This window comes from Somniosus microcephalus, chromosome 14, assembly GCF_052327205.1.
Source record: "Somniosus microcephalus isolate GS21.2 chromosome 14, FLI_Smic_1.0, whole genome shotgun sequence".
Taxonomy (NCBI): domain Eukaryota; kingdom Metazoa; phylum Chordata; class Chondrichthyes; order Squaliformes; family Somniosidae; genus Somniosus; species Somniosus microcephalus.
Window position 1 is genome coordinate 49,459,423 of NC_141000.1, and position 27,915 is coordinate 49,487,337.

Genomic DNA, 27,915 nt, shown 5'->3' on the forward strand with positions numbered 1-27,915 from the left:
ATTTGCAATTTTCCAATCCAAAAGGCACAATTCTCAAATCTACAGAGCTTTGGAGAATTATGATTAACACATCTGCCATTCCCTCCCCTACTTCTTTTAATATTCTAGGGTGGAAACCATCAGGTACTGGAGATTCATCTATCTTAAGTCCCATTATTTTCTCCATTACCATTATCTTACTTAGAATAAAGCCAACAAGTTCCACCAATTTACTTAATTTTAGGTTCCCTTGTACCACTAGTATCTGGCCCTCTTTTTCCATTGTGTAAACAGATACAAAGTACTAATTTAACAATTTTGCCATTTCCTTATTGCCTATTGTAGTCTTGCCTGCATCAGTCTTTAATGGGCCCACATTCCTCTTTACCACTCACTTTCTCTTAACATATTTGTAAAACATTTTGCTGTTTGCTTTAATATCCCTTGCAAGTTTGTTTCCTTTTTCTTTGCACCTCATTACTTTCTTTGTAGCCCTTTGTTGTTGTTTTTAAAAAAAATAAACAGTATTCCCATTCCACTGGGTTTCCTGTTCCTTGCATTCATGCAAGCCTTTTCTTTTAGCTTAATATTGGCTCTTACACCTTGTGCAGTAAAGCAACCATGGTCAACAAAAGTGGAGCCTGTGTCTTTTCGGGCATGTACTGGTTTTGTATCTTAATTATTTTTGTAAATATTTCTTACTGTCTGTCTGTAGGTTTACCCATTAACAGTTCAGAACAGTTTACTATGGTCAATTCAATTCTCATTCCTTTGGAGTTTACCATACTAAAATTTAAAACCCTGCTTTGTGACTCTTCCTTCTCTCACTCAAACCTAAAATCAAATTCAATCATATTATGATCAATATTCCCAAGATGTTCCCTTACCGCCTAATTGTTCATTAATTCTGGTCACAACATTGGTCCAACAGCCCAATGGAGACAAATCTACCTCATAGTTCAGAATTCTGCATCTTCCATAGTTACAGTAACCAACGTGTTGATTGCATCAAACTTGCTATCCATATGAAAACAGTTCCCCCTCCCAAAAGAATAACAGTGGGTTTGTCCAACTGATATCTACATATTAATTTAATAGCACCCACTGTACAAGTACATACTAAATAGAAATAATGGAGGATATGTAACACTGTTGCCTAATGTGTATCTTCTATAAAGAATACTATTGCCTGATATTTTATTACACAATTCTTATTGAAATGTGCATAATTTGAGATCAAAAGCATGAGGAATTTCACAATTCATTTTTTCAGGTGAGGTACTTTACATGGACAATAGGTTGGTCCAGTTTCTGTGTCGCAAAAGGTCAGATTGTTTAAATGTGGTTTTGAAGGAAACACTATAAATCATCTCCATTATGCAAATGTATTCAGTTCTTCTGCAAGCAATCCTTAAGTGCATTGATTAGTTTTTTCTAAGATGTTAATAAAACACATTTTACCATGTTTATAACTGTAAAGATTTAAAAATTAAATACCTTTAATACTGGAAATATCAATCTTGAGTTGCTTCAATTTATCACATGCCTTCTCAATACATTCAAAAACAGAATGCAAAATCTCCTTGGGATCCTCTTCCACCCACCTATAGCATGAAACAAAGATAAAATGTTTTGATTAATGAACATATTCAAACATACAACAAAGGACAAGTATAGACCAGCTGGTCATCGACTCTATCTCATGGTGGCATGGTACAACTTATGCACACCATAACTCTCTTCCGTGTCCCCACCCCTACTCATGCAATCTCCTTGGAGACACAAAATACCAGAGGAAAAAAAGCCTTAGGCTAACATTGTAAAAAAAACATGCAAATAGCTCTCTGACTCCCAAAGCCGATCAAACAAGTTCCAGGAGATGACAGTGCATGGGTGATACATTCCCTCCCACTGACCCACATTCCCTCCCACTGACCCACATTCCCTCCCACTGACCCACCTACTTTCTATGTGCAGTTATGCTGGCGACTCAGGAATTGGTTAGCCCCCTTTTGAATGCTTGTAGTGAATCCTCACTGACTGAAGGTTGCAAAAACCTGTTCCAGAGGTGAAAAACGCTATGAAGAGAAGAACTGCCTGGCATCTAACCTAGTTTTGTGCTTTGTAACTCATGTCCCTGGTCCTCCCTAATATTCCAAGCTTGAATAGTGTATCCACTTGGACCGAGGCTAATTATTTCATCATTTTGAAGATCATAATTAAATTAATTTCTTTATTTAGTTGTTGGGTTGGCACCAAAGCCTGCCCAATGCGTTTTATAGCAAGTTGCTTCACTTACGCGAGGAGTGGCCATGACTGATAGAAGGGAGACAGGCCTACGGCTTCCTTGAAAGGGTGGGGGCAGGACCCATTTACCATTTTTTGCCTCCATTGCCCAGCCGCAGCCAGCCAAATTGAGACTGGCTGCCTGCCGGGTGGCCAGGACTGCAGCACCAGGCCGCAGCAGAGGAGCGGAGGAGGGAGGGGCATCGGAAGGGTCGTGGGGGTGAGATTGGAAGGGTCAGGGCGGGGTGAGAGATTGGAAGAGATTACATGGGTTGGGCGGGGGCGAGATTGCAACGGTCGTTGGGGTGTCCGATCGTGGGGGATGCGTGAAGCAGGTAAACTAGATCCAGCAGGTAAGTGGAGAGGCACTTACCTCCTGGATCCAACAGTCTTTGCCTCCCTTTAGCTGGCGGGTTTCCCTAGGCCCAGAAACCTGTCCAGCCAAGGCTAAATTTAAAATGGTGGTTAATTCTGAGACATGCAGCCTCATTATAATATTTAAATGACCAACTCACCTCTCCTGCAAGCGGGTTGGTTGCCCGACCGCATTAAAACAGGAAGTGGGCAGGTTGGAGGCGGGTTTCAGACTTAACATTTTTACAACCCACCCAAACCAAACCCACCCGTTTGTGGGGGTTAAAACTCCCCCCAATGATTTGTGAATTTGAACAGTCAACTCCGGGACAAAGCAAAGTCATTTGCTGCTTTTTCAATTGCAATTGGTGAAAGCACTGATGTAATTGATGTGGCTCAGCTAGTAATATTCATTCATGGAGTTGATGAGAACATGTGCAAAACAGTGGAGCTTGTAGAATTGGTGCAGTTGTGGCAAAATTGCAGACAAAATTGCAAACTTATCAACCCAAACCTACGGTTTAGTCATTTTCACTCTACAGGAAACTTTGCGATATCCGGCACCGACGGGACCGGCGTGATGCCGATCTATGAAAACTTCCGGACAGACCAGCGCTAATGTTGAAGGATACGGAGGTTTTCATCTCCGTATCTGACAACAAACACTGTTGCTTAGCAACAGCTTGTAAACAGTCAGCCCGTACCTTGGAAGCGTCTCTGTAGCTTAGCAACAGCTTCAGAGAGGCTTTCCAGAGACTGACTGTTTAAAAAAATGCTAGGAGAAAAAAAAAGAAAAAAAACCTAACAAAACGGCTGCTGATTTCTGCCGTTTGATCGAGGTTTCCGGACATACAACTTCCGGATAAACCAAAGTTTCCTGTACTTTACATCAAGAAGCTCTGTATGGTAAAAGTTTGAAAATGAATCATGTTATGGATGTTATTAAAACTGTAAACTTTATTCAAGGTACAGGTTTCAATTTTAGCCAGCTGCTGAAAGAATGTGTCATTCACTGGGATTGCCAAATCACTCTGCAGTTTGGTGGTAAGTCAGGGAGCTGTATAAGTGCTTTTTTTGAAATTGCATGGTGAGATTCAACTGTTCATGGATCAGAAAGGCAAAGATGTGACTGAATTAAAAGGACAATTAATGGCTTCAAGACCTTTTCATGGTGGATATTACAGAGCAACTGAACTAGCTCAACAAAAGCATGCAGGGGTGGAATCAAGTAGTGACAGAATACTACTACACCATTCGCATTTTCGAGATTAAGCTTCAGCTGTGGGAGAAGCAACTTTCCCAGAGTAACCTGGTACATTTTCTCACCTTAAAATCACATGACACTGTTGTGACTCAATGGCTGCGATTTTGCCGACCGAGGCGGGTCCGAGGTCGGTGTCACGGTCCCAGCCTGCTGCCTACTGCAGCTCACACTCTCCAAGCGATTTCCCATTGATTGGGCTTGTTAAGCCTGCCCCGAGAGGTTCCCGGCCAATTAATAGGAAGCGGGTCCAATGACGTCATTTGATAGCGCATCATCAACCGGTTTCCTTAAAGGGGCCATGTCCAAAGTGATCTTGACAGTTGTGCTGTCAGTGTTCTACAGCATTGAGGTGCTGCAAACACTGGCGAGCACTGCACAGAGGTGCACGTCTGCACCCAGGCTCTCCCAGGACTCCCGCCATATGCTTATGGAGGGAGTCACAGCACGCAGGGAGGTTCCCTTTCCATAGGCGGAAGAGACCTCCCCAGGAGATCAACGCAGTCTGGTTGCACATTGCACAGGAGGGCACAAGCAGGGATGTCATCAGGAGGACCAGGCTGCAGTGGCGCAAACCTTTCAATCTCAGTAGATCACGAAACGTTACTGCCATGCCACACTCAACCTCATCCTGCTGTGCCTCTCATCACATCCACATCACTCTGCCTTCCCTACCCTACTCCTGCACATCTTTACTCACACCAACTTACCTTGCACCTCCACCTATCCCCCTCTATCCACATTATCACTTACCCATCTCACTAGCCACCCCTCACACTCACCCTCAGCCTACTGCAAGCATACGAACTAACAACACACAAGGGTAGGCACCTGGGTGGTTTAGCCAATGTTACGTTTCTATTAATGTGTTGTCAAACATTGAAATCTTTATTTTCAACGCTTTACCTTATTGGACAGATCTGTGCTCACCTTTGGAAGTGTCTTAGTGAGTTCCAGTGAATGTTGAGACATACTTTTCCCCCCACCCCCAATTGAGTTGTGTGTGAAAGGAATGGCTTGGACATTGTAGGGATGCTTTATGGTGGTGTGGGGTGGCATGAACCTGGCGCATCATGTGGCAGCCAGGGTGTACAGCGTCCAGTAAATCTGGCCATGTGGTCAGGGGCACCGATGTTGCTGGAACAGATGGCAGCTGAAGTTGAGACGACAGGGGATTGACAGGGTAGATGCTGAGAGGTTGTTTCCCCTGGCTGGAGTGTCTAGAACTAGGGGCATAGTCTCAAGATAAGGGGTAGGCCATTTAAGACTGAGATGAGGAGGAATTTCTTCACTCAGAGGGTTGTGAATCTTTGGAATTCTCTGCCCCAGAGGGCTGTGCATGCTGAGTCTTTGAGTATATTCAAGGCTGAGATCGATAAGATTTTTGGACTCTAAGGGAATCAAGGGATATTGAGATTGGGCGGGAAAGTGGAGTTGAGGTCGATGATCAACCAGGGTCTTATTGAAAGGCGGAGCATGCTCAAGGGGCCGTATGGCCTACTCCTGCTCTTATTTCTTATGTTCTTAAAACAGAAACGATCTGTCAATGGTGAAAGAGCTTGCTCCAAGGAGGTGACAGTGGATAGAGAGTTTACTCCAAACACTTCCAAACTGCAAAAAGCTCAAAAGTATCTTCAAGTCCTGAAGGCTCAAGCTTCTGACATTAGAAAGTGAACAGCTGTGAAATGGTAGATTTCATACCACTTTTGCAGCTGTCACCTTTTCATAGCAATGGGGAGACAGAGAACCCAACCTACTTACCTGACATGATCTCCGAACGATGTGAACACGGTTAAAAAAGTGGGAAAATAGAAATAGGCTGGCAAAATAGTAGTTAACAAGCATTTAACAAGAATTTAACTATCTTAAATGCCTCCCCCGTCACTTGGTGTCGGGTCTGTTCTGAAATCGCAGACCCAACACCTTGGAAACTTACATGGAGGCGGGTTCGGAGCGGGTTCCCTACCCGGTCAATCATTTTGATTTTGACAGCGGACCCGCCTCCGAACCTGCACTCTGAGCGCCGGCAAAATCGCGGCCAATGTGATGGCGTCACAGAATGGTATATGGGCAAAGTTACTGAACTGAGAAGGAATTCCAAGAATAATTCTCTGGCTCCAGGAACAATGAAGGAGAGTTTGCAATTTATAGCATATAATTTTCTGTTAATGTTCATGATGTACCAGAGGAGCTCCAAATTGAAGTTATTGAACTACAGTGCGACTCTCTGTTGAAGGACAAGTTTTCGATAATGGTGTGATCAAATTTTATCAATACCTGCCATTAAATTATCCCAAATTGAAGTCCTTTGCATCAAGAATACTTCCCATTTTTGGGGCCATGTGTGAACAAGTGTTTTCCATTATGAATATCAACAAACTTAAACCATGTTCTCAATTTTGTGATGAACCTGAACTTGATGCTAAAGATAGTCTCAGTCCAGTCATTTGCTCCAAATGTTGATGCAATGTTTCATGCTAAGAGGTGCCAGGTATTGGGGTTGGGCAGGAGCAGTAAATAAAATCTAAAGGTAAGAAAGTAGCAATATGGTTTATCTTTATGAATTTCAATAACTTTTGCTGAATATTGTCAGTACCAAGATCCAGGATCTCAGATCAGGCCCATCATATAAATTTAGTTTGACATCCCTAATCCTGTGGCCCTGCTCTGTACCTTTTCCAGAGCCTCTATATCACCCATCATGTGAGGGGACCAAAACTGGACACGGTATTCTAGATGAGGCCTGACCAAGGCCCTATACATGGAGAAAGAATAGTGTTTATTGTTTTATATTCAATTATACTGGCAATAAATCCTAACACCCTATATGCTTTGGTAGTGCATCTTCAATTACACTTGCACTATAACACACTGGTTCTTCTTCGGCTTAACAGCCTTAAGCACCTTATGTTATACCTTTGTTTGGAGTTGCCCCATGCCAAGTGTTGAGTTAAAATGAATGGGTGTTCCATGGGCAGGTTGTACCTTTTTAATTTTTCACATAGGCAAGATTTTGATGCCATGTCATCATCCGTATCAAAATGTCAGACACCATCTCAAGTTGTAGCATTACGCTACAATTATCTATATTATTATAAGATATATGCAAGATATAGGCCCATTTCCCCATCACATCTAGATCTGCCTGCAATCTAGTTCTCACCAAAGGTGCTTACACCTGCACATATCTTTGCATCATCCATGAACTTGTGGACAGTTCCCCCAACACTTTCATTCAGATCATCGATAAAGATGGCGAAGAGCAATGCCCCTAACACTGACCCCTGTGGAACTCAACTAGTGACCGGTCCCCACACAGGACCACTCCCATTAATAAACTACATTCTTACCGTGAAAATGCAAAAAGTTCCTTATCTAACCTAAAAACAGCCTACCAATCCAAGAGGACTCAATCTTATTTAGTAACTATAATGAAACATGCACGTTTTTATTCTATAGAATGCATTAGTGCTTTATCACAAACACACAATTTTATCATTTGTGGAAGGACAATGAGTTATTCATAATGCAATATGGATGCCACTACCTAAACTGTGAGCACCACCAAATGTTCTAACCAGAGATTCTGCCAATTTTACCTGAACACAAAATTAGGTTATCCCGTTTATAGGACTTTCTTCATTCATCAACTGTAGGCATCCTCGTCACAGTAATGGGTAAAACACAAAGGGATGGTGTCTGACATTTTGATACGGATTACGGCATGGCATGCCTATGTGTGCAAAATAAAGAAAAAGGTACAGCCTGCCCATGGAACACCCACTAATTTTAACTCAACACCCAGGAAAGAAAAAGAAGGCAACAATACAATGTTTGCCAAAGGAATGACAGGAAAACAGGGAGGATGCTTACTTTCAAAGAATGAGCGCTCTACAGGCAGACAATTTTTCTTTCACACACGAATGAAGACTAATCAAGCATGCAAGCAGGATGCAGAGAGGTGATGTGAGGGGAGTCACCAGCATAGGAGAGGACACTGAATGCTAGGACAGACCTACCAATACAAATGAAAATGTAAACTTTTCTTTCAAAAGCAAAGTCCAAATAATAATAATAATACTTAATCAAAAATGTGTCAGTTATTCCACGTCACAGACTTATTTATGTGCTCAGTGGACATAAGTTTTGGATTGGCCTACAAGGCAACTGTGGAATGAATGGAAAGCCCCTTGATGGAGCCTGATGTTTCCCTAACATCTATGTAATTACTGTAAATGGAGAATACGCCCCATTGTCCATTTTGATAATCTTAGTTTAGATATGGATTTGCTAAGGGCCTTCACAAACTGACTTCACATAAAAGTCTTGTGGTCCATGTGCACCAATGTAACAAGATGGAATTATCTTGCTACTACATATGAAACTGAGAAAACTATCTTAACCAGAAACTTTAGGCGAGGCCTAATGACTTTAGGATGCCTCTGCCATATCAAACTGGGGTGATCAACAACCAATTCCTGAAGCTTGCTAATCTCAAGAACTGTAACCACAGTCAACGGCAAAGTGGTATTCTGTGACAGGAACTGAAACTTGCAAAAGCTCACCAGGAGCACACAGGAAGAACCGGATTTAAATCTTATGGAAGAGTAGAGAACCAGAGATTTAATTCCCATATTCCTTTTATAAAGCAAAAATATGGGGATAAAAGCCAAGAAACATAAAGGAAAAGGTTTTGTGAAAACCTGAAATTGACACCTTGTGAACACAGGATGGAGATGGTTTCACGTAGAGGTATATAAGGTGCTGGAGATACTCCAGAGGAATTTTCCAGCTCATAGGGTTACAGCGTTTGCTAGATATCTACTGACACATTTATTCCATTTGCTGATAAAAGCACAGTATGTGGGTAATTACTCTAAACCATTAGAGTTAGAAGACATATGTTAGAAGTTAAGGGTGCCTAAAAACATATATGGTTATGCGAATGAAACTGTGATGCAAATAATACTGTGTTTAAATGATTGTATTAGTGCTCGAGACAAGTAAGGGGTTAATGTATAAGTTGTGTCTTACTGGAACTGTGTAAGTCTTGGTTTCCCGGTTGGATTAAAATTTGAGACGAGGTAAAAATTGGGTACCCCCCCGTGACTGATTTTCCCAGGTAGCACCCGAGAGGGAGAAGAGGCGCTACTGGAAGTGCCATGCGTCCCTCTTGGGCTGCTGTGAGCCAATATCGCGGTGCTACATGCCGCAGCGCATGTCTTGCCGCGGTACTGCAGGCCTTCCTCCCCTTATTAAAGGGGAGGGGCCTGGCGCAGCGCAGCCCGGTGCCTAGCTGGGCCACCAGGGATCGGGAGTGCCGGCAAACGAGCCCGGTGCTCAAGAGGAGTGCCGGGCTCACAGAGAGCAGCTGGCACCCCGCGAGGGGGCTTCACGGGGGCCGGGGACAGGCGGCCAGCAACAAAAATGGCCGCCCGCCACCTCCCCTTTAACTAGCGCCGCCCTGACCGCAGGTAGGGCCCCCTGACCCCGGTGGACATAGCGTCCGGCGGTAAGTCGGGGGGCGCCACCCAATATTACAGCCAACGATTAGCGCCGCTGAATTCGCAGGAGGCGTTAGGGGCGCCGCGCCCAGGCGCTAGTTGATTTGCGCCCCATTAGCGCCCTCTGGAGGTGCAAATCAACCGAATTTAGTCCCCAAAGTGTTTTAATTAGTTAGATTAGAGGATGTATAACATCCCACATAGGGCCCACAGTATGGCCTTACCAGCTAACAACAGGACAGCTGTCTGTTGTTTGTAAGTTAGAATTTTGACTCTGTTGTTGTGTCTTTAATTTGGCCAATGAAAGGCCCAACCTACGTTTCTTCCATTATTACTAATAACCATATTATAATGCGGAGGTAAGAATTGGAGTTCGTTTAACAGAACTGCTTGCGAAGATAATTAAAAGTTAATTAGTATAAAGGACATAGAATAGAACGAATTTATGGGAGTTAAGGTACCATCTCAGGATGGAATAGTCTGTTAGATTAAGGGGAGATAATTTGGACAGTGGCTGGTTGAGTAAACAGCTCTGGCTTGGGCCTTCGATTTAATGGCCCAAAGCTGTGCCTGGTACATGCACTGGCTGCACCGGGGGGGGGGGACAAGACAGGATGAGATAAGAGACTATTGCTTTGGAAGGAAAGGGCCGGATGAGATAAGGGAAGACAGTCCTCAACATGCTGGAAGGTCATGATTGGTCAAGTACAGAAAGCATGAGTAATGGTTGTGAAGACCCCTTGAGGGAGGGTCTTCATCTGTAAGTTTAGACAAAGAACTCGACATGCCATTGGGCACCTTGTTTTAAGGGAAGCCCACTCCTAAAAAAAGAGAATAAAAGGAAGAGCTAAAGAACTCTCAGTTCAGACCGTGGAGTGAGGGGCTCCCAAGAGTGGAAACGGTGGTCTAACACTCTTCAGAGAGTGGACCCATGTGGACCCTAGTCGAGAGAGAGAGACTACTTGTCACCATACGTATGTTTTTGCTGTATAACTAGTGTGTTATATTCCATCCTAAACTCCGGTTAAACACAATATACCCACCATATTGGTTTGCACTCGATCCTGATTATTTGAAAGACTAGAGATACGTGAATCTCTACACATGTTCCTCTAATACTCAGGCCAAATAGAAGTTGGTCAACCTGATTGGAAGATCAAGCCTGACCATCGAGAGAGAAGGCCCTTACTGTAGGGCACAGAGAACAGCACGACACTGCTTAATGCAAAATGTCAGAAATAGAGCTTCCAGGACCAACATGAAGTCTAACAGAATGATCAGCAACTGTTTGAATGTTTGGTAACCCTGGGATTGGAGAACAGGAGGAATGCGTAGATCAACATTTGATTCCAGGAAAAGGGCAGACTGTTCTGTCTCCAGGCCAAATCAGCTGTCCTTAAGTACAAAAGTACGTGTCACTCAGCACTAGTCAGCTCCAGAAGCATCCATCAGCATGTCATTGGTATTACCGCTGCCATTGGGCCCTGACCCATCTAATACAGGCCAAGAACTCCTAAAGATCATCCCAAATCTGATGAGATACAAAAATCAAGATGCAAGAAAAGGCATCTAAATAAATAAAAACGCAAGAAATAAGAGTAGGCCATACGGCCCCTCAAGCCTGCTCCGCCATTCAATAAGATTATGGCTGATCTTCTAGATCAACTCCACTTTCCCGCCCTATCCCCATAATCCCTCAATTCCCCTAGTGTCCAAAAACCTATCGCTCTCAGTCTTGAATATACTCAACGACTGAGCATCCACAGCCCTCTGGGGTAGAAATTCCAAAGATTCACAACCTTCTGAGTGAAGAAATTTCCTCATTTCAGTTCTAAATGGCCAACCCTTTATCCTGAGACTATGACCCCTATTTGTAGACTTTCCAGCCAGGGGAAACATATCAATCACGCTGTCAACTATTGTAAATACTTGAGCTTTCTGTACAATGTTTAAAACCAGTAGAATGTAAATCCATTATCGCTCATGATACCAACTAGGACCAGTTAGAAGCACAGTGAAAGAATTTTTGAAGTCAATGAAAATTGCCATAACATCCACTGAATAAAGCAAACAAAAGAAATTTTAAAAAGTCAGAGGAGTGAAGTGCTGACTACTTCATTTCTGCCACTTATAGCAAAGAGGAATTGATGTTTTGAAGTAAGGAACCCATTACTTTCCTACTACATTGAGACCAGAGGATTGGAGGGCAGGTAGCTGGGAAGGACTACACAAAGGTGGCAGTTTCAACATCAAAACGTTTTAAAGGGATATTGTTCCTTCATATTTCTCACCCTTTTCAGAATATTGCCATTCTGAAAAACCTATCAACATGTGGAAGATAACAAAGAATATTTGAAATTTAAATAGGCAACTGATTTAGGGATATTCCAGTCTCCTTAGATCAACCGATTCAGTATGTTCTCAGTTCATTTATGGGCGTTGGAAATGTCAGAAATAAAGCTACTTAAAGATCAGGTTTACTTAGTGCAGACACACTGGACTGAATTTTAATTGGGAGGTGGGTTAGGAGCGGGGACCTCGAAAGCAGTCGAGAAACCCGGGAGAACGGGTTTCTCACGGACCCTGCTGAATTTAACAGCAGGGCCCGATTTGCATGGGAAACCTCTGTTTCAGCAAAGATCGGGGGCCGGAAGAGCAATGGGGGGGGGGGGGGTGGGGGCAGTGTTGGCAAGGATTGGGGGCGGGTTCGGAGCATTGTCGGAAGGCCAGGAGGAGTGGGAGTCAGATGATATCCGGGGGCTGGAGGAGCATGGGGTGGGGGGAGGTGTGGCCTCGTTGAGGGGGTTGGGGGAAATCGGAGGCTGCATGGGTGGGGAGGGTTCTGATCACCGGGGGGGGGGGGTGGTTAGGCAGGGGTGCTGAATCCAGGAGGTAGGTGTAAAGGCACTTACCTCCTGGATCCAGCTGTCCTCGCCTTCCATTAGCTGGTGGTTTTCATGAGGCGTGCAAAACCCAACCAGCCACTGTTAAATTCAAAATGGAGGTTAAAGCAGAGGCTTCCAGCCTCATTATACTATATATGTAAATGGACAACTAGCCTCCTGTGAACGGGTTGGCTGCCCGCCCGTTAAAACCAGAAGTGGGTGAGTTTGAGGTGGGTTCTGGTTGGAATTCAGATTTTTAACACTTTTACTTCCTACATGACCCCAACCCACCTGTTTCTTTAGGTTACAATTCCTCCCTGGGAGCCCAAAATAGAAAGAATTTGATTCACTAGCATAACTACCTCCATCTTGATGAATATAACAGTTTTAAAAAGCAAGCAAAGTTGGGAATAGTATGAACATCTGATGGGGAAGTGGTTACAAAGTGTGGGAACTACAGTCAGAAGTCCAAAGTGGAAGAAAATCAAGGACCTAGGAAGCATTCTTTGATGCAGAGCAGAAAGCAGAATATCAGTCAATTTTGAATCTATGTGAATAGGAAGGAAAAAACTTAGCTTTGGTGGCAGGAGTTTGAAGAAAGAAAAAGCTAGGAGAGAAGGCTAATGAAGGTGGAGATGCAAATAATGTGGGCAGAGTGATGTGTGGTAGAGGCAGTTAGTTGCTAAAGAAAGGAAGTTAAAATAATCTAATGTGTGAAAATGGAATCTACTGGACTGAATTCTTGTCAAGTGCACTCCATACCATCAATCCGGCGCATTGAAAACAGTTGTCAAAAAAGATCAATGCATTCAAAAGGACACCTTGCAGCGAGTTTAACTGATAAGCGCTGACGTTTGGTAAATTATACAATTGGTATTCAATAACTAGAAAATTCAAAAACTTTAATTACATCAAGTGTGATTCCATATAGTAAGTGGAGTTTGCAATAGAATGTTGACACAAAAGCATCATAGGTGGGAAGTCACGCTGAGCCTGTACTGGTATGCTGTATAATTGATAGGGTTGGCCAATGTTATACTGAGTAAAGACATAAAATACATTCCATTTCCCAACTGAGTTTAAGAAAAAAAAACACAAAATTCTGTCAGCAAGAAAAACAAAGGAAAAATAACTGAAACTGCAACTGAAGCCCTTACCCTTCTTTTGGAAGTTTCTGCTTAATTTCCACTTGGTGTTGAGCAACGATTTTAGCTGTCTTGGGATTAAAGATCTGTGAAGTGGTTGTTAAATAGTGTCAGTTTCTTCAAAGTACTGGACAGACAGTATAAGAAGTTAATTTATCAAAGATACAATTGCATGTATCTACTGCCAAATTACATTGTACCACCCACAGGCACAGTGGGAGTCAACATCAATGAAAAATGGTGCATCACATAAGCTAAATATTTCAAACTAAATCAAATGTTAAAGCATATTTGCAATGAATATCTTCTCAAAAATATCTACATTTGATCGCAGGGGAGCCAGTATAATACTAACAACACATGTCTCGTATTGTTGGGGACATGTGGCACATGAGATTTTGCGGAGATTCAATGAGAACGCTGCAAATTGGCAATGCCACCCCGTCTCGTCCCAGGTGAGAGATTAGGAAGAGAAAACTACCTGGTTTATCAAATCTACCCTCAATTGCACCAATCCTGTGTGTAATGAGCACTTGGCACTTGCCAGAACCTATCTCTGTTCCGTGTGAGGAAGCTACACACAAAATATTTTAGATAACTGTATGTGTAAAATATTTGTATAAAAAATAACAATTTACATTCCTTGTGAAAGAAAAATTTACATTTTAATTTCTACATTTATTCCAGCGTTGTCTTTGCAGACTAAAACAATTATTTAGAAAATTATTCTATTTTAACCAACAATGTGAAAATTAAGCCTACATTTCTTAAGCAGACTAGAACTAAAATAAGACTAAACTCCAGAATAAAATGAAGACTAAAACTAAACGATTTCTAGGAGTAAAACATATTTATTCCACATCAGCTCTATACTACTGTAACACATCCCTAATTATTCCACATTATTCTTACAGCCAATAAAATCTAGGGGAGAGATAGCAGAGGCATTGCTACACATATATTTAATAATTTGTTAGAACAAGGTGCCGTGCCAGAGGACTGGCGGATAACTAACGTAATACCTATATTTAAGAAGGGAGATAGAACATGTCCGGGGAACTATAGGCCAGTCAGCTTAACATCTGTGGTAGGAAAAATAATAGAATCCCTACTAAAAGGAGAAAATAGAAAAACATCTAGAAACCAAAAATATAATAATGATTAGAGTCATTAGTCAGCATGGATTTCAAAAGGGAAAGTCTTGCTTGACCGACCTCACTGAATTTTTTGAAGAGGTAACAGAGAGAGTAAACAAGTGTAATGCAGTAGAAGTAATTAATCTAGATTTTCCAAAAGGCCTTCGATAAAGTACCACATAATGAATAAGGTAAGAGCTTGCGGAGTCAGGGGACAAGTAGTAGAATGGATAACTAGCTGGCTTCAAGACAGACAGCAGAGAGTAGGGGTAAAGGCTAGCTGTTCAGAGTGGCAAAAGTTGGGAAGTGGTGTTCCACAAGGATCAATGCTGGGACCACTGTTGTTCACAATTTATATTAACGATTTAGACTTTGGAATCAAAAACACAATTTCTAAATTTGCAGATGACACCAAATTTGGGGGGGGGTGGGGGGGAAGAGAGAGAGGGGTAGTCAATACTGAGGAGGACTGCAACAAATTACAAGATGACATTAATAAACTTGCAGAATGGGCATATCATTGGCAAATGAAATTCAACACAGATAAATGTGAGGTATTACATTTTGATAAGAAAAATAGGGCGGTCACAGATTACTTGGAAAATACGAATCTAAGTGGGGTAGCAGAGCAAAGGGATTTTTTTTTTTTATTCATTCACGGGTTGTGGGTGTCGTTGGCAAGGCCGGCATTTATTGCCCATCCATAATTGCCCTAGAGGTGGTGGTGATCCGCCTTCTTGAACCACTGCAGTCAAGAGTGGTGAAGGTACTCCCACAGTGACTTTGTCATAGCGCTTTGGTACAACTGAGTGGGTTGCTAGGCCATTTCAGAGGGCAGTTAAGAGTCAACCACATTGCTGTGGGTCTGGAGTCACATATAGGCCAGACCGGGTAAGGGCAGCAGATTTCCTTCCCTAAAGGGCATTTTTTTTACGACAAAACAGTAGTTTCATGGTCACTATTACGGATACTAGCTTTCTATTCCAGATTTGTTTAATTAACTGAATTTAAATTCCCCAGCTGCCGTGGTAGGATTTGAACTCACGTCTCTGGATCATTAAGTCCAGGCCTCTGGATTACTAGTCCAGTAACATAACCACTATGCTACTGTCCCTTTCTTATATTGATGGCACTTGGAGTACAAATACACAAATCACTAAAAGTAGTGGCACAGGTTAACAAGGCCATAAAAAAAGCAAACCAAGCACTAGGGTTTATTTCTAGAGGGATTGAATTGAAAAGTAGAGAGATTATGCTAAACTTGCATCGAACCTTGGTTAGACCACACTGGGAGTACTGCGTACAATTCTGGTCGCCATGTTATAAAAAGGATATAGAGGCACTGGAGAGGGTGCAAAAAAGATTTACAAGGATGATACCAGAAATGCGAGGGTATACCCATCAAGACAGAATAAGCAGTCTGGGTCTCTTCTCTTGAAAAGAGAAGGCTGAGGGGTGACCTAATAGAGGTCTTTAAAATCATGAAAGGTTTTGATAGAGTAGACACAGAGAGAGTGGGGTCGATTTTCCCGAAGCTGTCGGGAAGAAGGCGGGACTACAACTTTCGGGTTTTAGTCCCGCCTACATCGACGTCCGGCCAATCCGTGCGATTTTCCCTTGATTGACCTTGTTGAGCCCGCCCAGTGGACTCAGTAGGCCAATTAAGGGCCACCCGGCAACAGGTGACATCATAGACTGCAATTTCATCTGTCAAGAGTTCTTGACAGATGAAATACCAGTGTTTCACAGCTGTTTCAAGCTGTGAAACACTGACAGTCTGAGTTCTGTCATGAGTCCTTCTGCACAGACTCAGTTAGAACTCACATCGGCACTCAAAGCTGAAGGCTGTCACTTTTTACAGATCGCAGCCATTCAGCTTTAAGTGCCGGCTGAGTGATGGGCTCCCGATGGCTACAGGAAGAAAGGCTGTGAAGGTAAGTAAAAGTTCTTTCCACACTTTAGACACACCAAACACACTTACCTTTGCACTCATGCACCCATCACTCACCTGAGGTCTGTCAAGATGGCGGCCAAGACGGTCCAGTGCTAAGCGCGCTCTCCCTGCTTCGGGCGGCCCGCTCTCGCCGCTCGCTCCCACAACCGGAGCGAAGTGTTCGGCGAGTCGGGCGGAGACAGCGCAACGAGCAGCAGCAGCAGCCACGACGACCCGCTAGAGCACGTCGGCCGGCAGCTCCTCGGCAGGAAGGCATTCCGACTGGGAGGAGGGGAGCCGAGCATGGCGGCCAGAGGCCGGACCATGAGCAGGAGAAGCAGGCCCCGGGCCGTCGGACCGTGGAGCCGGCGACGGTGAGGAGGAGGCCGCAGCGACCGCAGCGTTTACATCCAGACGATGTGTTCGGCGAGTCGGGCGGAGGCAGCGCAGCGCAACGAGCAGCAGCAGCAGCCACAATGACCCGCTACAGCACATCGGCCGGCAGCTCCTTAGCGGGAAGCTCGCAGTCCAACTGGGAGGAGGGGAGCTGGGCACGGTGGCCAGAGGTCGGATCGTGAGCGGGAGAAGCAGGCCACCACACGTGGAGCCGGCAACAGTGAAGAGGAGGCCGCAGTGACGAGGAGGACAGAGCAGCTGAGGGACATCGTGCTCCCACTGCCACTGGATGCCATTGAATTGACTTTCTGAACACGGCGTTGACGTGTCCCTACGGGGAGTAAGCATTCCATTGTACTTGTACTAGTTACATATGGCAAATAAAATTGAATTGAATTGAATTGAATTGAATTGAGCGCCGACATCGCGACCCCTCCAACTCCTTCAACCCGACGGCCCGCCTGCTCTAACCTGGCGTGGTTTGGAGCCGTCGGGAAACCCACACGACACCCCTCAAAATAGGGATTAGGCTAAAAACTGCCTGTTAACAGGCAGTTAATTGGCACTAATCCCTTCCCGCCTGGGGTCAGCAGGTCCCAGTGCGGGGCGGGTACCCGCTGCCTCTGAAAGTTGCGTGGAGCGGGGTTTTGGGCGGGATGGTGTCGGGACCCCCGAAATCGGGATTTCTTCCCCCCCCCCCCCCCCCCCGACACACACGCCTGAAACCCCCCGACGGCTCTACGAAAATCGACCCCAGTGTTTCCACTTGTGGGGAACAGCAAAACTAGAGGCCATCAATATAAGATAGTCACCAAGAAATCAAATAGGGAATTCAGAAGGAACTTCTTTACCTAGAGAGTGGTGAGAATATGGAACTCGCTACCACAGGGAATGGCTGAAGCGAATAGTATAGATGCATTTAAGGGGAGGCTAGATTAGCATTTAAGGGGAGGCTAGATAAGCATGTGAGGGAGAAGGGAATAGAGGGTTATGCTGATAAAGTTAGATGAGGAAAGACAGGAGGAGGCTCGAGTGGAGCATAAACGCTAGCATGGACTGGTTGGGTCAAATGGCCTGTTTCTGTGCTGTACATCCTATGTAAAATTTACCATTGTAAATTTCTATGTCAACATTTCCCATTCAACTTTGCTACGTCAATTGTCACAATTTAGTTTCAGGCTCTGGCCATTAGTTGGCTCTGTGGAACAGGTTTCTGAAGTCTCTTTCCCACCTCCATGACCATCTGTATACAAAATAAACTTTATATTCAGCAACTGATGATGGATAATTTGTTAGTATCTTACATTTTGCAGAACCTTGAGAAATACAAAAACATAAATTCAGCTTTAACCTCATTCTTGCAGTTTGATCTTAGATTGTATAGATTTGGTAATGACCATACCTGGTAAACCTTAGCTTTAAGATTTTCAGCTCCATTAACACCAGAATGCTACAATATAAAATCAACTCAATGTTTTCCTCCCATCCTAGTTACTGTTATTTGTTTTTAAAAAGAGCAGTAAAGTAATGATCTCCATCAGGTGGTTAAGAGTTAGAGCTGGGTGTGGTCAGCGTATATGTGGAAGGTGACCTCATGTTGGCGAATGATGTCGCCAAGGGGCAGCATGTAGATGAAGATGATGATGGGGCCCGAGGACTGATCCTTGGGGGCCTCCATAGGTCATGATGTGGGGCAAGAAAATAATCCAATTTATCTATTGACTGCTAAAGATAGCAATTGGCATGACTTCTTTATGCATAGTAAATGTAAGGTGTAGCAAATGATTATTCACAATAGGAATATGTTAGGTGAGGGTCTTGTATCATCTGCAAACTTTGAAATTATGCCCTGTATTCCCCAAAGTCCAGGTCATTTATATCGAAGAGAGTAGTGATCCCAACACCAACCCCTGGGGAACACCACAGTGTAGGTCCCTCCAGTCTGAAAAACAACCGTTTACCACTACTCTCTGCTTTCTGACCCTTAGTCAATTTTGTATTGATTCTGCTACTGTCCTTTTATTCCCAGGGACTTTCATTTTGCTAACAAGTATATTGCGTGGTACTTTGTCAAACGCCTTTTGAAAGTCCATATACATAACAACTGTTCACCACTACTCTCTGCTTTCTGTCCCTAAGCCAATTTTGTGTCAATGCTGCTACTGTCCCTTTAATCCCATGGGCTTTAATTTTGCAAACAAGTCTATTATGTGGTACTTCGTTAAACGTCTTTTGAAAGTCCACATACACATCAACCGCAGTACCCTCATCAACCCTCTCCGTTACTTCAAAGAACTGCCTTTAACAAATCCGTGCTGACTTTCCTTTATTAGCTCATTCTTTTCCAAATGCCGATTAATTTTGTCCTGCATTATTGTCTCTAAAAGTTTCCCCACCACCGATGTTAGGCTGACTGGCCTGTAGGTGCCAGGTTTATCCCTCTTCCCCTTTTTTGAACAGGGGTGTAGCATTTGCAATCCTACAGTCCGCTGGCACCACCCCCATATCCAAAATTCGATAGACTCTGGAACAGTTCCCATGGATTGGAGGGTAGCTAATGTTACCCCACTGTTCAAAAAAGGTGGTAGAGAGAAAATGGGGAATTATAGACCGGTAAGCCTGACATCGGTAGTGGGAAAAATGTTAGAGTCCATTATAAAAGATGTAATAGCAGAGCACTTGGAAAACAGTGACAGGATTGGACAACACCAGGTTATAGTCCAACAGCTTTATTTGAAATCACAAGCTTTCGGAGCGCTGCTCCTTCGTCAGGTGAAGTGAAGAGAAGCATACAGGCACAGCATATATAGTCAGAGAAAACTGCCAGATGATTACAGGCAATCTTTCTAACTGCCCTTTATCACACCACGGTAGAGAGATAATCACAGCAATCAAAGGTGTGAATGGTGTCCAAACAGGTCGGTCAGGAAAACATTACATCAAAGAACAATGAGGTGGGGTCACAAGGGGTCAAATGTTGCAGATGCTGGGGTCTGTATGAAAGACAGAAAAAAAACAAAAAACTGCTGGAAATCACAGCAGGTCCGGCCGCATCTGTGCAGAGAGAACAAGCCAACGACGACTCGAGTCTGGATCACTCTACGTCAGGTGGGGTTACATGTAGCGTGACATGAACCCAAGATCCCGGTTGAGGCCGTTCTCATGAGTGCAGAACTTGGCTATCAGTTTCTGCTCTACGATTTTGCGTTGTCGTGTGTCTCGAAGGCCGCCTTGGAGAATGCTTACCCGAAGATCGGAGGCTGAATGTCCTTGACTGCTGAAGTGTTCCCCGACTGGGAGGAAACACTCCTGCCGTCATCGTGGGGAATACTGGTGTAGAGTGCCGCCTAACCTCAAACAGACCATCATTCGCAGTAAATTACCCAGCTTTCAGGAGAACAGCAACCACGCCACCACACAACCCTGCCACGGCAACCTCTGCAAGACATGCCAGATCATCAACACAGATACCATCATCACACGTGAGGACACCACCCACATGGTACATACTCATGTGACTCGGCCAACGTTGTCTACCTCATACATTGCAGGAAAGGATGCCCCGGAGCATGATACATCGGCGAGACCATGCAGACACTGCGACAACAGATGAACGGACACCGCACAACAATCGCCAGGCAGCAGTGTTCCCTCCCAGCCGGGGAACACTTCAGCAGTCAAGGACATTCAGCCTCCGATCTTCGGGTAAGCATTCTCCAAGGTGGCCTTCGAGACACACGACAACGCAAAATCGTAGAGCAGAAACTGATAGCCAAGTTCTGCACTCATGAGGACGGCCTCAACCGGGATCTTGGGTTCATGTCACGCTACATGTAACCCCACCTGACGTAGAGTCATCCAGACTCGAGTCGTCGTTGGCTTGTTCTCTCTGCACAGATGCGGCCGGACCTGCTGTGATTTCCAGCAAAGTTTTTTGTTTTTTTTGTTTTTCATACAGACCCCAGCATCTGCAACATTTGACCCCTTGTGACCCCACCTCATTGTTCTTTGATGTAATGTTTTCCTGACTGACCTGTTTGGACACCATTCACACCTTTGATTGCTGTGATTATCTCTCTGCCGAGGTGTGATAAAGGGGGTTAGAAAGATTACCTGTAATCATCTGCCAGTTTTCTCTGACTATATATGCTGTGCCTGTATGCTTCTCTTCACTTCACCTGACGAAGGAGCAGCACTCCGAAAGCTTGTGATTTCAAATAAAGCTGTTGGACTATAACCTGGTGTTGTGCGACTTCCTACATTTGTCCACCCCAGTCCAACACCGGCATCTCCACATCAGGATCGGACAAAGTCAACATGGATTTACAAAAGGTAAATCGTGCTTGACTAATCCACTGGAATTTTTTGAGGATGTAACTGGTAGAATAGATAAGGGAGAACCAGTGGATGTGGTGTATTTGGACTTTCAGAAGGCTTTCGATAAGGTCCCGCATGAGAGATTAGCGTGTAAAGTTAAGGCACATGGGATTGGAGACAAGGTACTGACTTGGATAGAGAACTGGTTGGCAGACAGAAAGCAAAGAGTTGGAATAAACGGGTCCTTTTCCGAGTGGCAGGCAGTGACTAGTGGGGTACCGCAGGGATCGGTCCGAGGACACCAGCTATTCACAATATATATTAATGATCTAGACGAGGGAACTAGATGTAATATCTCCAAGTTTGCAGACGACACAAAGCTGGGTGGGCGTGTGTGCTGTGAGGAGGATGCCGAGAAACTCCAGTATGATTTGGACAGGTTGGGTGATTATACTGCATCTGCTATGCATCTGCCCAATGTGGATAAATGCGAGGTTATCCACTTTGGTAGCAAAAGCAGGAAGGCAGATTATTATCTGAACGGCAATAGATTGGGAGAAGGGGAAGTGCAACGAGACCTGGGCGTCCTTGTGCACCTGTCGCTGAAAGTAAGCATGCAGGTGCAGCAGGCGGTTAAGAAAGCAAATGGTATGTTGGCCTTTGTAGCGAGAGGGTTCGAGTACAGGAACAAGGATGTCTTGCTGCAATTGTACAGGGCCTTGGTGAGACCACACCTTGAGTATTGTGTGCAGTTTTGGTCGCCTTACCTGAGGAAGGATGTTCTTGCCATGGAGGGAGTGCAGCGAAGATTCACCAGGCTGATACCTGGGATGGCAGGAATGACGTATGAGGAGAGATTGGGTCAATTGGGCTTATACTCGCTGGAGTTTAGAAGAATGAGAGGGGATCTCATTGAAACTTATAAAATTTTAACAGGACTAGACAGACTAGATGCAGGAAGGATGTTCCCGATGGCAGGGGAGTCCAGAACCAGGGGTCACAGTCTAAAGATAAGGGGCAAGCCATTTAGAACAGAGATGAGGAGGAATTTCTTCACCCAGAGAGTGGTGAACCTGTGGATTTCTCTACCACAGAAGGCAGTTGGGGCCAATTCATTAAATATATTCAAGAAGGAATTAGATATATTTCTTAAGGCTAAAGGGATCAAGGGATATGGGGAGAAGGCAGGGACAGGGTACTGAGTTTGGATGATCAGCCATGATCTCATTGAATGGCGGAGTAGGCTCGAGGGGCCGAATGGCCTAGTCTTGCTCCTATCTTCTAAAGAGGGACAGGTAAAAGTGGAAAAACAGAGTATTTTAAATTGATCCAATTTCTTTACAAACATAGAAATCTTGGCTATATTTTTATATAAGCTGTGTAGGAATGTGTTGCACAACACTGAAATGGATTGCAGTAGTAAGCTTCATGCTGGCTCACTTTTACCACCAGTAAATGTACTTTGAACCCATTTAAAACTTTTGCTGACATTGCTTCAAAATGATTGACAAATGTATTATATCTCAAATTTGGCATACAATGCACAGGTTCCATCAAAAACTTATGGTTCCCTTGTTTTCAGCTTTAGAATTTAACATTTTTGATTATTTATAGAATTCATTCTTAAATGGCTTAATCTCCTACCACCCCACCCCACCCCCTCTACCTGCTAATAAGATCAACTGCGCTCCTGATAAAGGGCGCACTCTCCCACGGTTTCAGGTCATAAAACAATATGCTGCAGTGGAATTCTTAATTCAGTTCCTTATGATGAAATCGTTTTGTGGCCCAATGGATCTTCCCTTTCACTCCCTCCCCCGCTGTGTTCTTAGAATATTGGGTTGGCCCCACTGAGCCACTGACTCGAATGGTGCCTGTAGCTGTCTGCTCCATGGTCCTTCCCATCTCTATTTTTGCTTTTCCCCCCCCCTCCCCATTTCTCTGCAGCAAAATGATTTTGTGATTTTGTGTATGTTTCGATTTGCTCTTTCACACTTGTTTTTATTCTCGGTCTCCACAGCAAACGCTTGCATTTATATGGTGTCATTAATATCCCAAGAAAAACATCCCAAGGCACTTCAATTTGGCATAATCTACGGGGTTCCAGAGCGTGAGGCCTAGAGAGCTGAATGGTGGGATAAAGGGAGAGAGGATGCACAAGGTAGCGAGGCGGACAGGTTTAGGCAGAGAATTCCAGAGTTTAGGGCCTCGGCAACAGAAGGCATGGCCACCAAAGGTTGAGCGATTATAAACAGGGATCCTCAAGAGGGCAGAATTAGAGGAGCGCAGATATCTCAGGGGGTTGTGGGGCTGAAGGAGATTACAGAGATAGCAAGGGGCGAGGCCATGGAGGGATTTGAAAACAAAATCGAGGCACTGCTTAACCAGGAGCCAATGTAGGTCAGCGAGCACAGGGGTGATGGGTGAATGGGACTTGGTGCGAGTTAGGACACGGGCAGCTGAGTTTTGGATGACCTCAAGTTTACGTAGGGTGGAATGTGGGAGGCCAGCCAGGAGTGCATTGGAATAGTCAAGTCTAGAGGTAACAAAGGCATGATTAGGGTTTCAGCAGCGGATGAGCTAAGGCAAGGGCGGAGACGGGCAATGTTAGGGAGGTGGAAGTAGGCAGTCTTTGTTATGCTGCGGATATGTGGTTGGAAGCTCATTTCAGTATCAAATATGACACCAAGGTTGCGAACAGTGTGGTTCAGCCTCAGACAGGCGTTAGGGAGCGGGATGGAGTCAGTAGCTAGGCCCGAAAACAATGGTTATGGTTTTCCCAATAGTTAACTCACTGCGTAAAAAAGTTTTTCCTCACATCCCCCCTGTATCACTTGTCCAAAACCTTAAACCTGTGTCCCCTAGTCCTTGTACCATCAACTAGTGGGAACAGCCTTTCCCCGTCTAGCCTATCCAAACCCGTCATAATCTTGTACACCTCTATCAAATCACCCCTCAACCTCCTTTGCTCTAATGAAAACAAATCCAACTTCTCCAAGCTGTCCTTGTAGCTAAGATCCCCCATCCCCAGAACCATTCTGGTAAATCTCCTCTGCACCCTCTCAATGGCCTTCATATCCTTCCTAAAGTGTGGTGACCAGAACTGGATGCAATACTCCAGTTGTGGCCTAACCAGCGCTTTATAAAGGTTCAGTACTTCTCTACTTTTGTACTCAATACCACTATTTATGAAGCCCAAGATCCCATATGCTTTGCTAACCACTCTCTCAATATGTCCTGCCACCTTCAGGATCTATGCACATTAACTCTCAGGTCCCTCTGTCCCTGCGCACTCTTTAAAACTGTGCCATTAAGTGTATATTGCCTCTCCCTGTTCCTTCTGCCAAAATGCATCACCTCACACTTCTCTGTATTAAATTCTATCTGCCACGTGTCTGTCCATTCTGCTAGCCTTTCTATGTCCTGTTGCAGTCGATTAGTATCATCCTCACTGTTTGCCACACCCCCAAGTTTGGTGCCATTGGCAAATTTAGACATTCTAGTGTGTGTGTGTGTGTGTGTGGCCCCAGCACTGACCCTTCAGGAACACCACTATCTACCATCCGCCAGTCTGAAAAACAGCCATATACCACAACTCGCTGTTTTCTGTCCTTAAGCCAATTCCTTATCCAACCTGCCACTGACCCACCACTGAGCCTCAATTTTGTTAACCAGCCTTCTATGTGGTACTTTGTCAAACACCTTCCGAAAATCCATGTAGACAACATCCATTGCATTCCCTTCATCAATCCTCTATTACTTCATCAAAAAATTCAATTAGATTAGTCAAACACGATCTGCCTTTTACAAATGAGTGCTGGCTTTCCTTAATTAGCTTAAACCTCTCCAAGCGCCTGTTAATTTTTTCCTTGATTATTGTTTCTAAAACTTTACCCACCACTGATGTTAAACTGACCGGCCTGTAGTTACTAGGATTGTCCTTGCACCCTTTCTTGAACAGTGGTGTCACATTTGCCACTTTCCAATCCTCATTCACTTCCCCCGCATCTTGGGAAGATTGGAAAATTATGGCAAGCCCTTCCGCTATTTCCTCCCCTAATTCCCTTAGCAACCTGGGATGCAAGCCATCTGGACCAGGCGAATGGTGCACTCCAAGCATACCTATCCTTTCTAGTACATCCTGTCTATCAATTTTCACCCCTTCCATTGCTTCTATCTTTTCCACTTCTACCGATATTTTGTCAGCATCCACCTCCTCAGTAAACACTGATACAAAGTACTCATTGAGTATTCTAGCTATGCCCTGCACCTCTAAGCATATATCACCTTCTTTATCTTGAATAGGCCCCACCCCGCATCTTACTACTGTTTACATGCCGGTAGATGATTTTTGGGATCCCTTTTATGTTAACTGCCATTTTACTCTCATATTCTCTCTTTGCCAATCTTATTTTCATCTTCACTTCCCCTCTCAACTTATTGCATTTGGTCTGGTTCTCCCTTGAAGAATTCACCTGACATGCATCATACACTCTCTTTTTTTGTTTCATCATCTTCTCTATCTCCCTCCTCATCCAAGGAGCCCTCGCTTTGGTTCCCTTACCCTTCCTTCTTGTTGGAATGTACCTAGGCTGTACTTGGAACATCTCCTCCTTAAAGATCACCCATTGTTCCATTACAGTTTTTCCTGTCAATCTTTGGTTCCATTTTACCCTGGCTAGATCCTTTCGCATCCCACTGAAGTTAGCCCTATTCCAGTTTAGAAGTTCTACTCTAGATTGTTCCTTGCTCCTCACCATTACTAATCTAAATCTTATGATACGATGATCACTCGTACCAAAGTGTTCTCCCTCATTTCCCAGCACCAGATCCAGCAATGCCTCCTTCCTAGTTGGGCCAAGAACATACTTGTCAAGGAAATTCTCCTGAACACATTTCAGAAATTCCTCCCCCTCCTTTCCCTTTACCCTAGCATTAGCCCAATCAATATTTGGGTAATTAAAGTCCCCCAATATCACCATTCTATAGCTCTTGCATATCTCTGCAATTTCCCTGCAGATTTGCTCCTCCACCTCCCTCTCACTATTTGGAGGCCTATAGAATACCCCCAATAGCGTGATCATACCCTTTTTACTCTTCAACTCTAACCAAATGGATTCTGTCCTTGTCCCCTCAAGAACATCCTCCCTTTCCAACACTACAATATCTTCCTTAATCAGCACTGCCACTCCACCTCCCTTTATTCCTTCCCTATCTTTCCTGAACACCTTATACCCTTGAATATTAAGTGCCCAGTCCTCACCGTTTTTAAGCTACATTTCCGTTATTGCCATATCATATTGCCACATGGCTAATAGGTCTAGCTGGACTGAAAAAAATCTTTAAATGTAAAAGCCCAAAAAGGTATCTAACACAACGTTGTGCACACAATAACTGTTCGTATGCCCCACAGGGAGGTGGTCATTGTAACAATGCTCAAGGCATCAACTTCAGAAGACATGCCCCTCTCATTGCTTTCCTCCCTGCACATGTGTTTGTTGACTAACTGGTTCATCATTTCTGCTGCTGTTTAGGCAAAAGGGCGTTTTTATTCAATTGCAGCAATGCTTTCTTTGTGCACATGGCACAGAGTCAGAAGTCAATATTTACAGGAGATCCCCACATGCAAGTCGGCGACGTCGACTACTTACAAGACTGGGAGTGTCAATGAACTGTCAGCAGTCGGTAGCACCATGTCAAAGAATTTGCCCCAACACGTGTGGGCCAGTTTGCACTGAGCTCAGCCCGAATCAGGGACAGAACATTCTTTTCGTCCACCAGTGAAACATTTGGTAGCACTGCAGACTGGGATGAAACTGCACCAGTTCGGTACAAGAGTTGCATCATCGCGGGTGGGTAACTTTAAAGGTCACGTTTAGGATTTACAATAGACATTAATGTTTCGCTTCCTGCGACTGTTGGTTACAGCATGTTCGTATAGGACGTGCTATACAATTATATTTACATCGGATTTACAGTGACTGAATCACAACCTCGCCGCTGAATAGCTAAGTAAATAGGGAGAACACTGATTGCTGGTCAACCATTCAACAGAGCTGTGAAGAAAGGTTGTCTTTTTTTGAGGGAGTGGGGCAATTTGACAGTCAACTTGACGGCGACCGTGGGCCAGCTTTGGCAGTCAGTGAAAGGTGAGCCGGCGGGCACTCGGTGAAGCGGACGCCCTGCCGGCCGGTCACGGAAGGAAAGGCGCAGGCTGCGCACGGTGGCTGGAGGGGCAGCAAGCGCACTCACCAAGAACTTCGAAGAGCTGGTGCCCTGGTCGATTGCACCAACCAAAGACCCCATGGACATAATTCACCAGCAATCCGCCGGCCCGTCTCCGGATCAACTGTCTCCTGACAACCTAGCGACGGAGGACAAAAAGTCAGGCACTGACCCAGTCTCCGTCTCCAGAACAACCGGCTTGTGACGCTAGCCCTCCCATTGTACCGCCTGACACGTCCTCGCCCCGCCCCCCGGCTCCGCCTCCGCCGCTCACTCAATGCCGCAGACAATCAGATGAAAAGGCATTGTCAGCATTGTAAAAAAAGTAAAGTCAATCCATACGTTTAAGTGCCTTTGCACTTTCGACTTCCTTTACTTTATTAGTGCTGCTGCCAGTGCTATTGCTTAGAACATAAGAACATGTGAATTAGGAGCAGGAGTAGGCCGTAAGGCCCATCGAGCCTGCTCCGCCAAGTGGAATTTGATAGGAACTT

General features: G+C 44.5%; 1 protein-coding gene across 2 annotated transcripts in view; it reads right to left on the reverse strand.

Moving 5' to 3' along the window:
- The window catches only part of LOC147107484 (glycerol kinase), a 125,103-nt gene extending 97,445 nt beyond the window's left edge, over positions 1-27,658 (reverse strand). The window contains exons 1-3 of one of the 2 annotated variants that reach the window (XM_086006555.1): positions 27,449-27,658; positions 13,427-13,500; positions 1,477-1,583 (exon numbers count right to left, since the gene is read on the reverse strand). In XM_086006555.1, the coding sequence (XP_085862681.1) occupies positions 1,477-1,583; positions 13,427-13,500; positions 27,449-27,508 (241 nt within the window). In that variant the 5' untranslated portion in view covers positions 27,509-27,658. The remainder of the gene's footprint in view (positions 1-1,476; positions 1,584-13,426; positions 13,501-27,448) is intronic. The other variant, XM_086006556.1, reaches the window with a different exon arrangement.
- Positions 27,659-27,915: the final 257 nt, after the last annotated feature.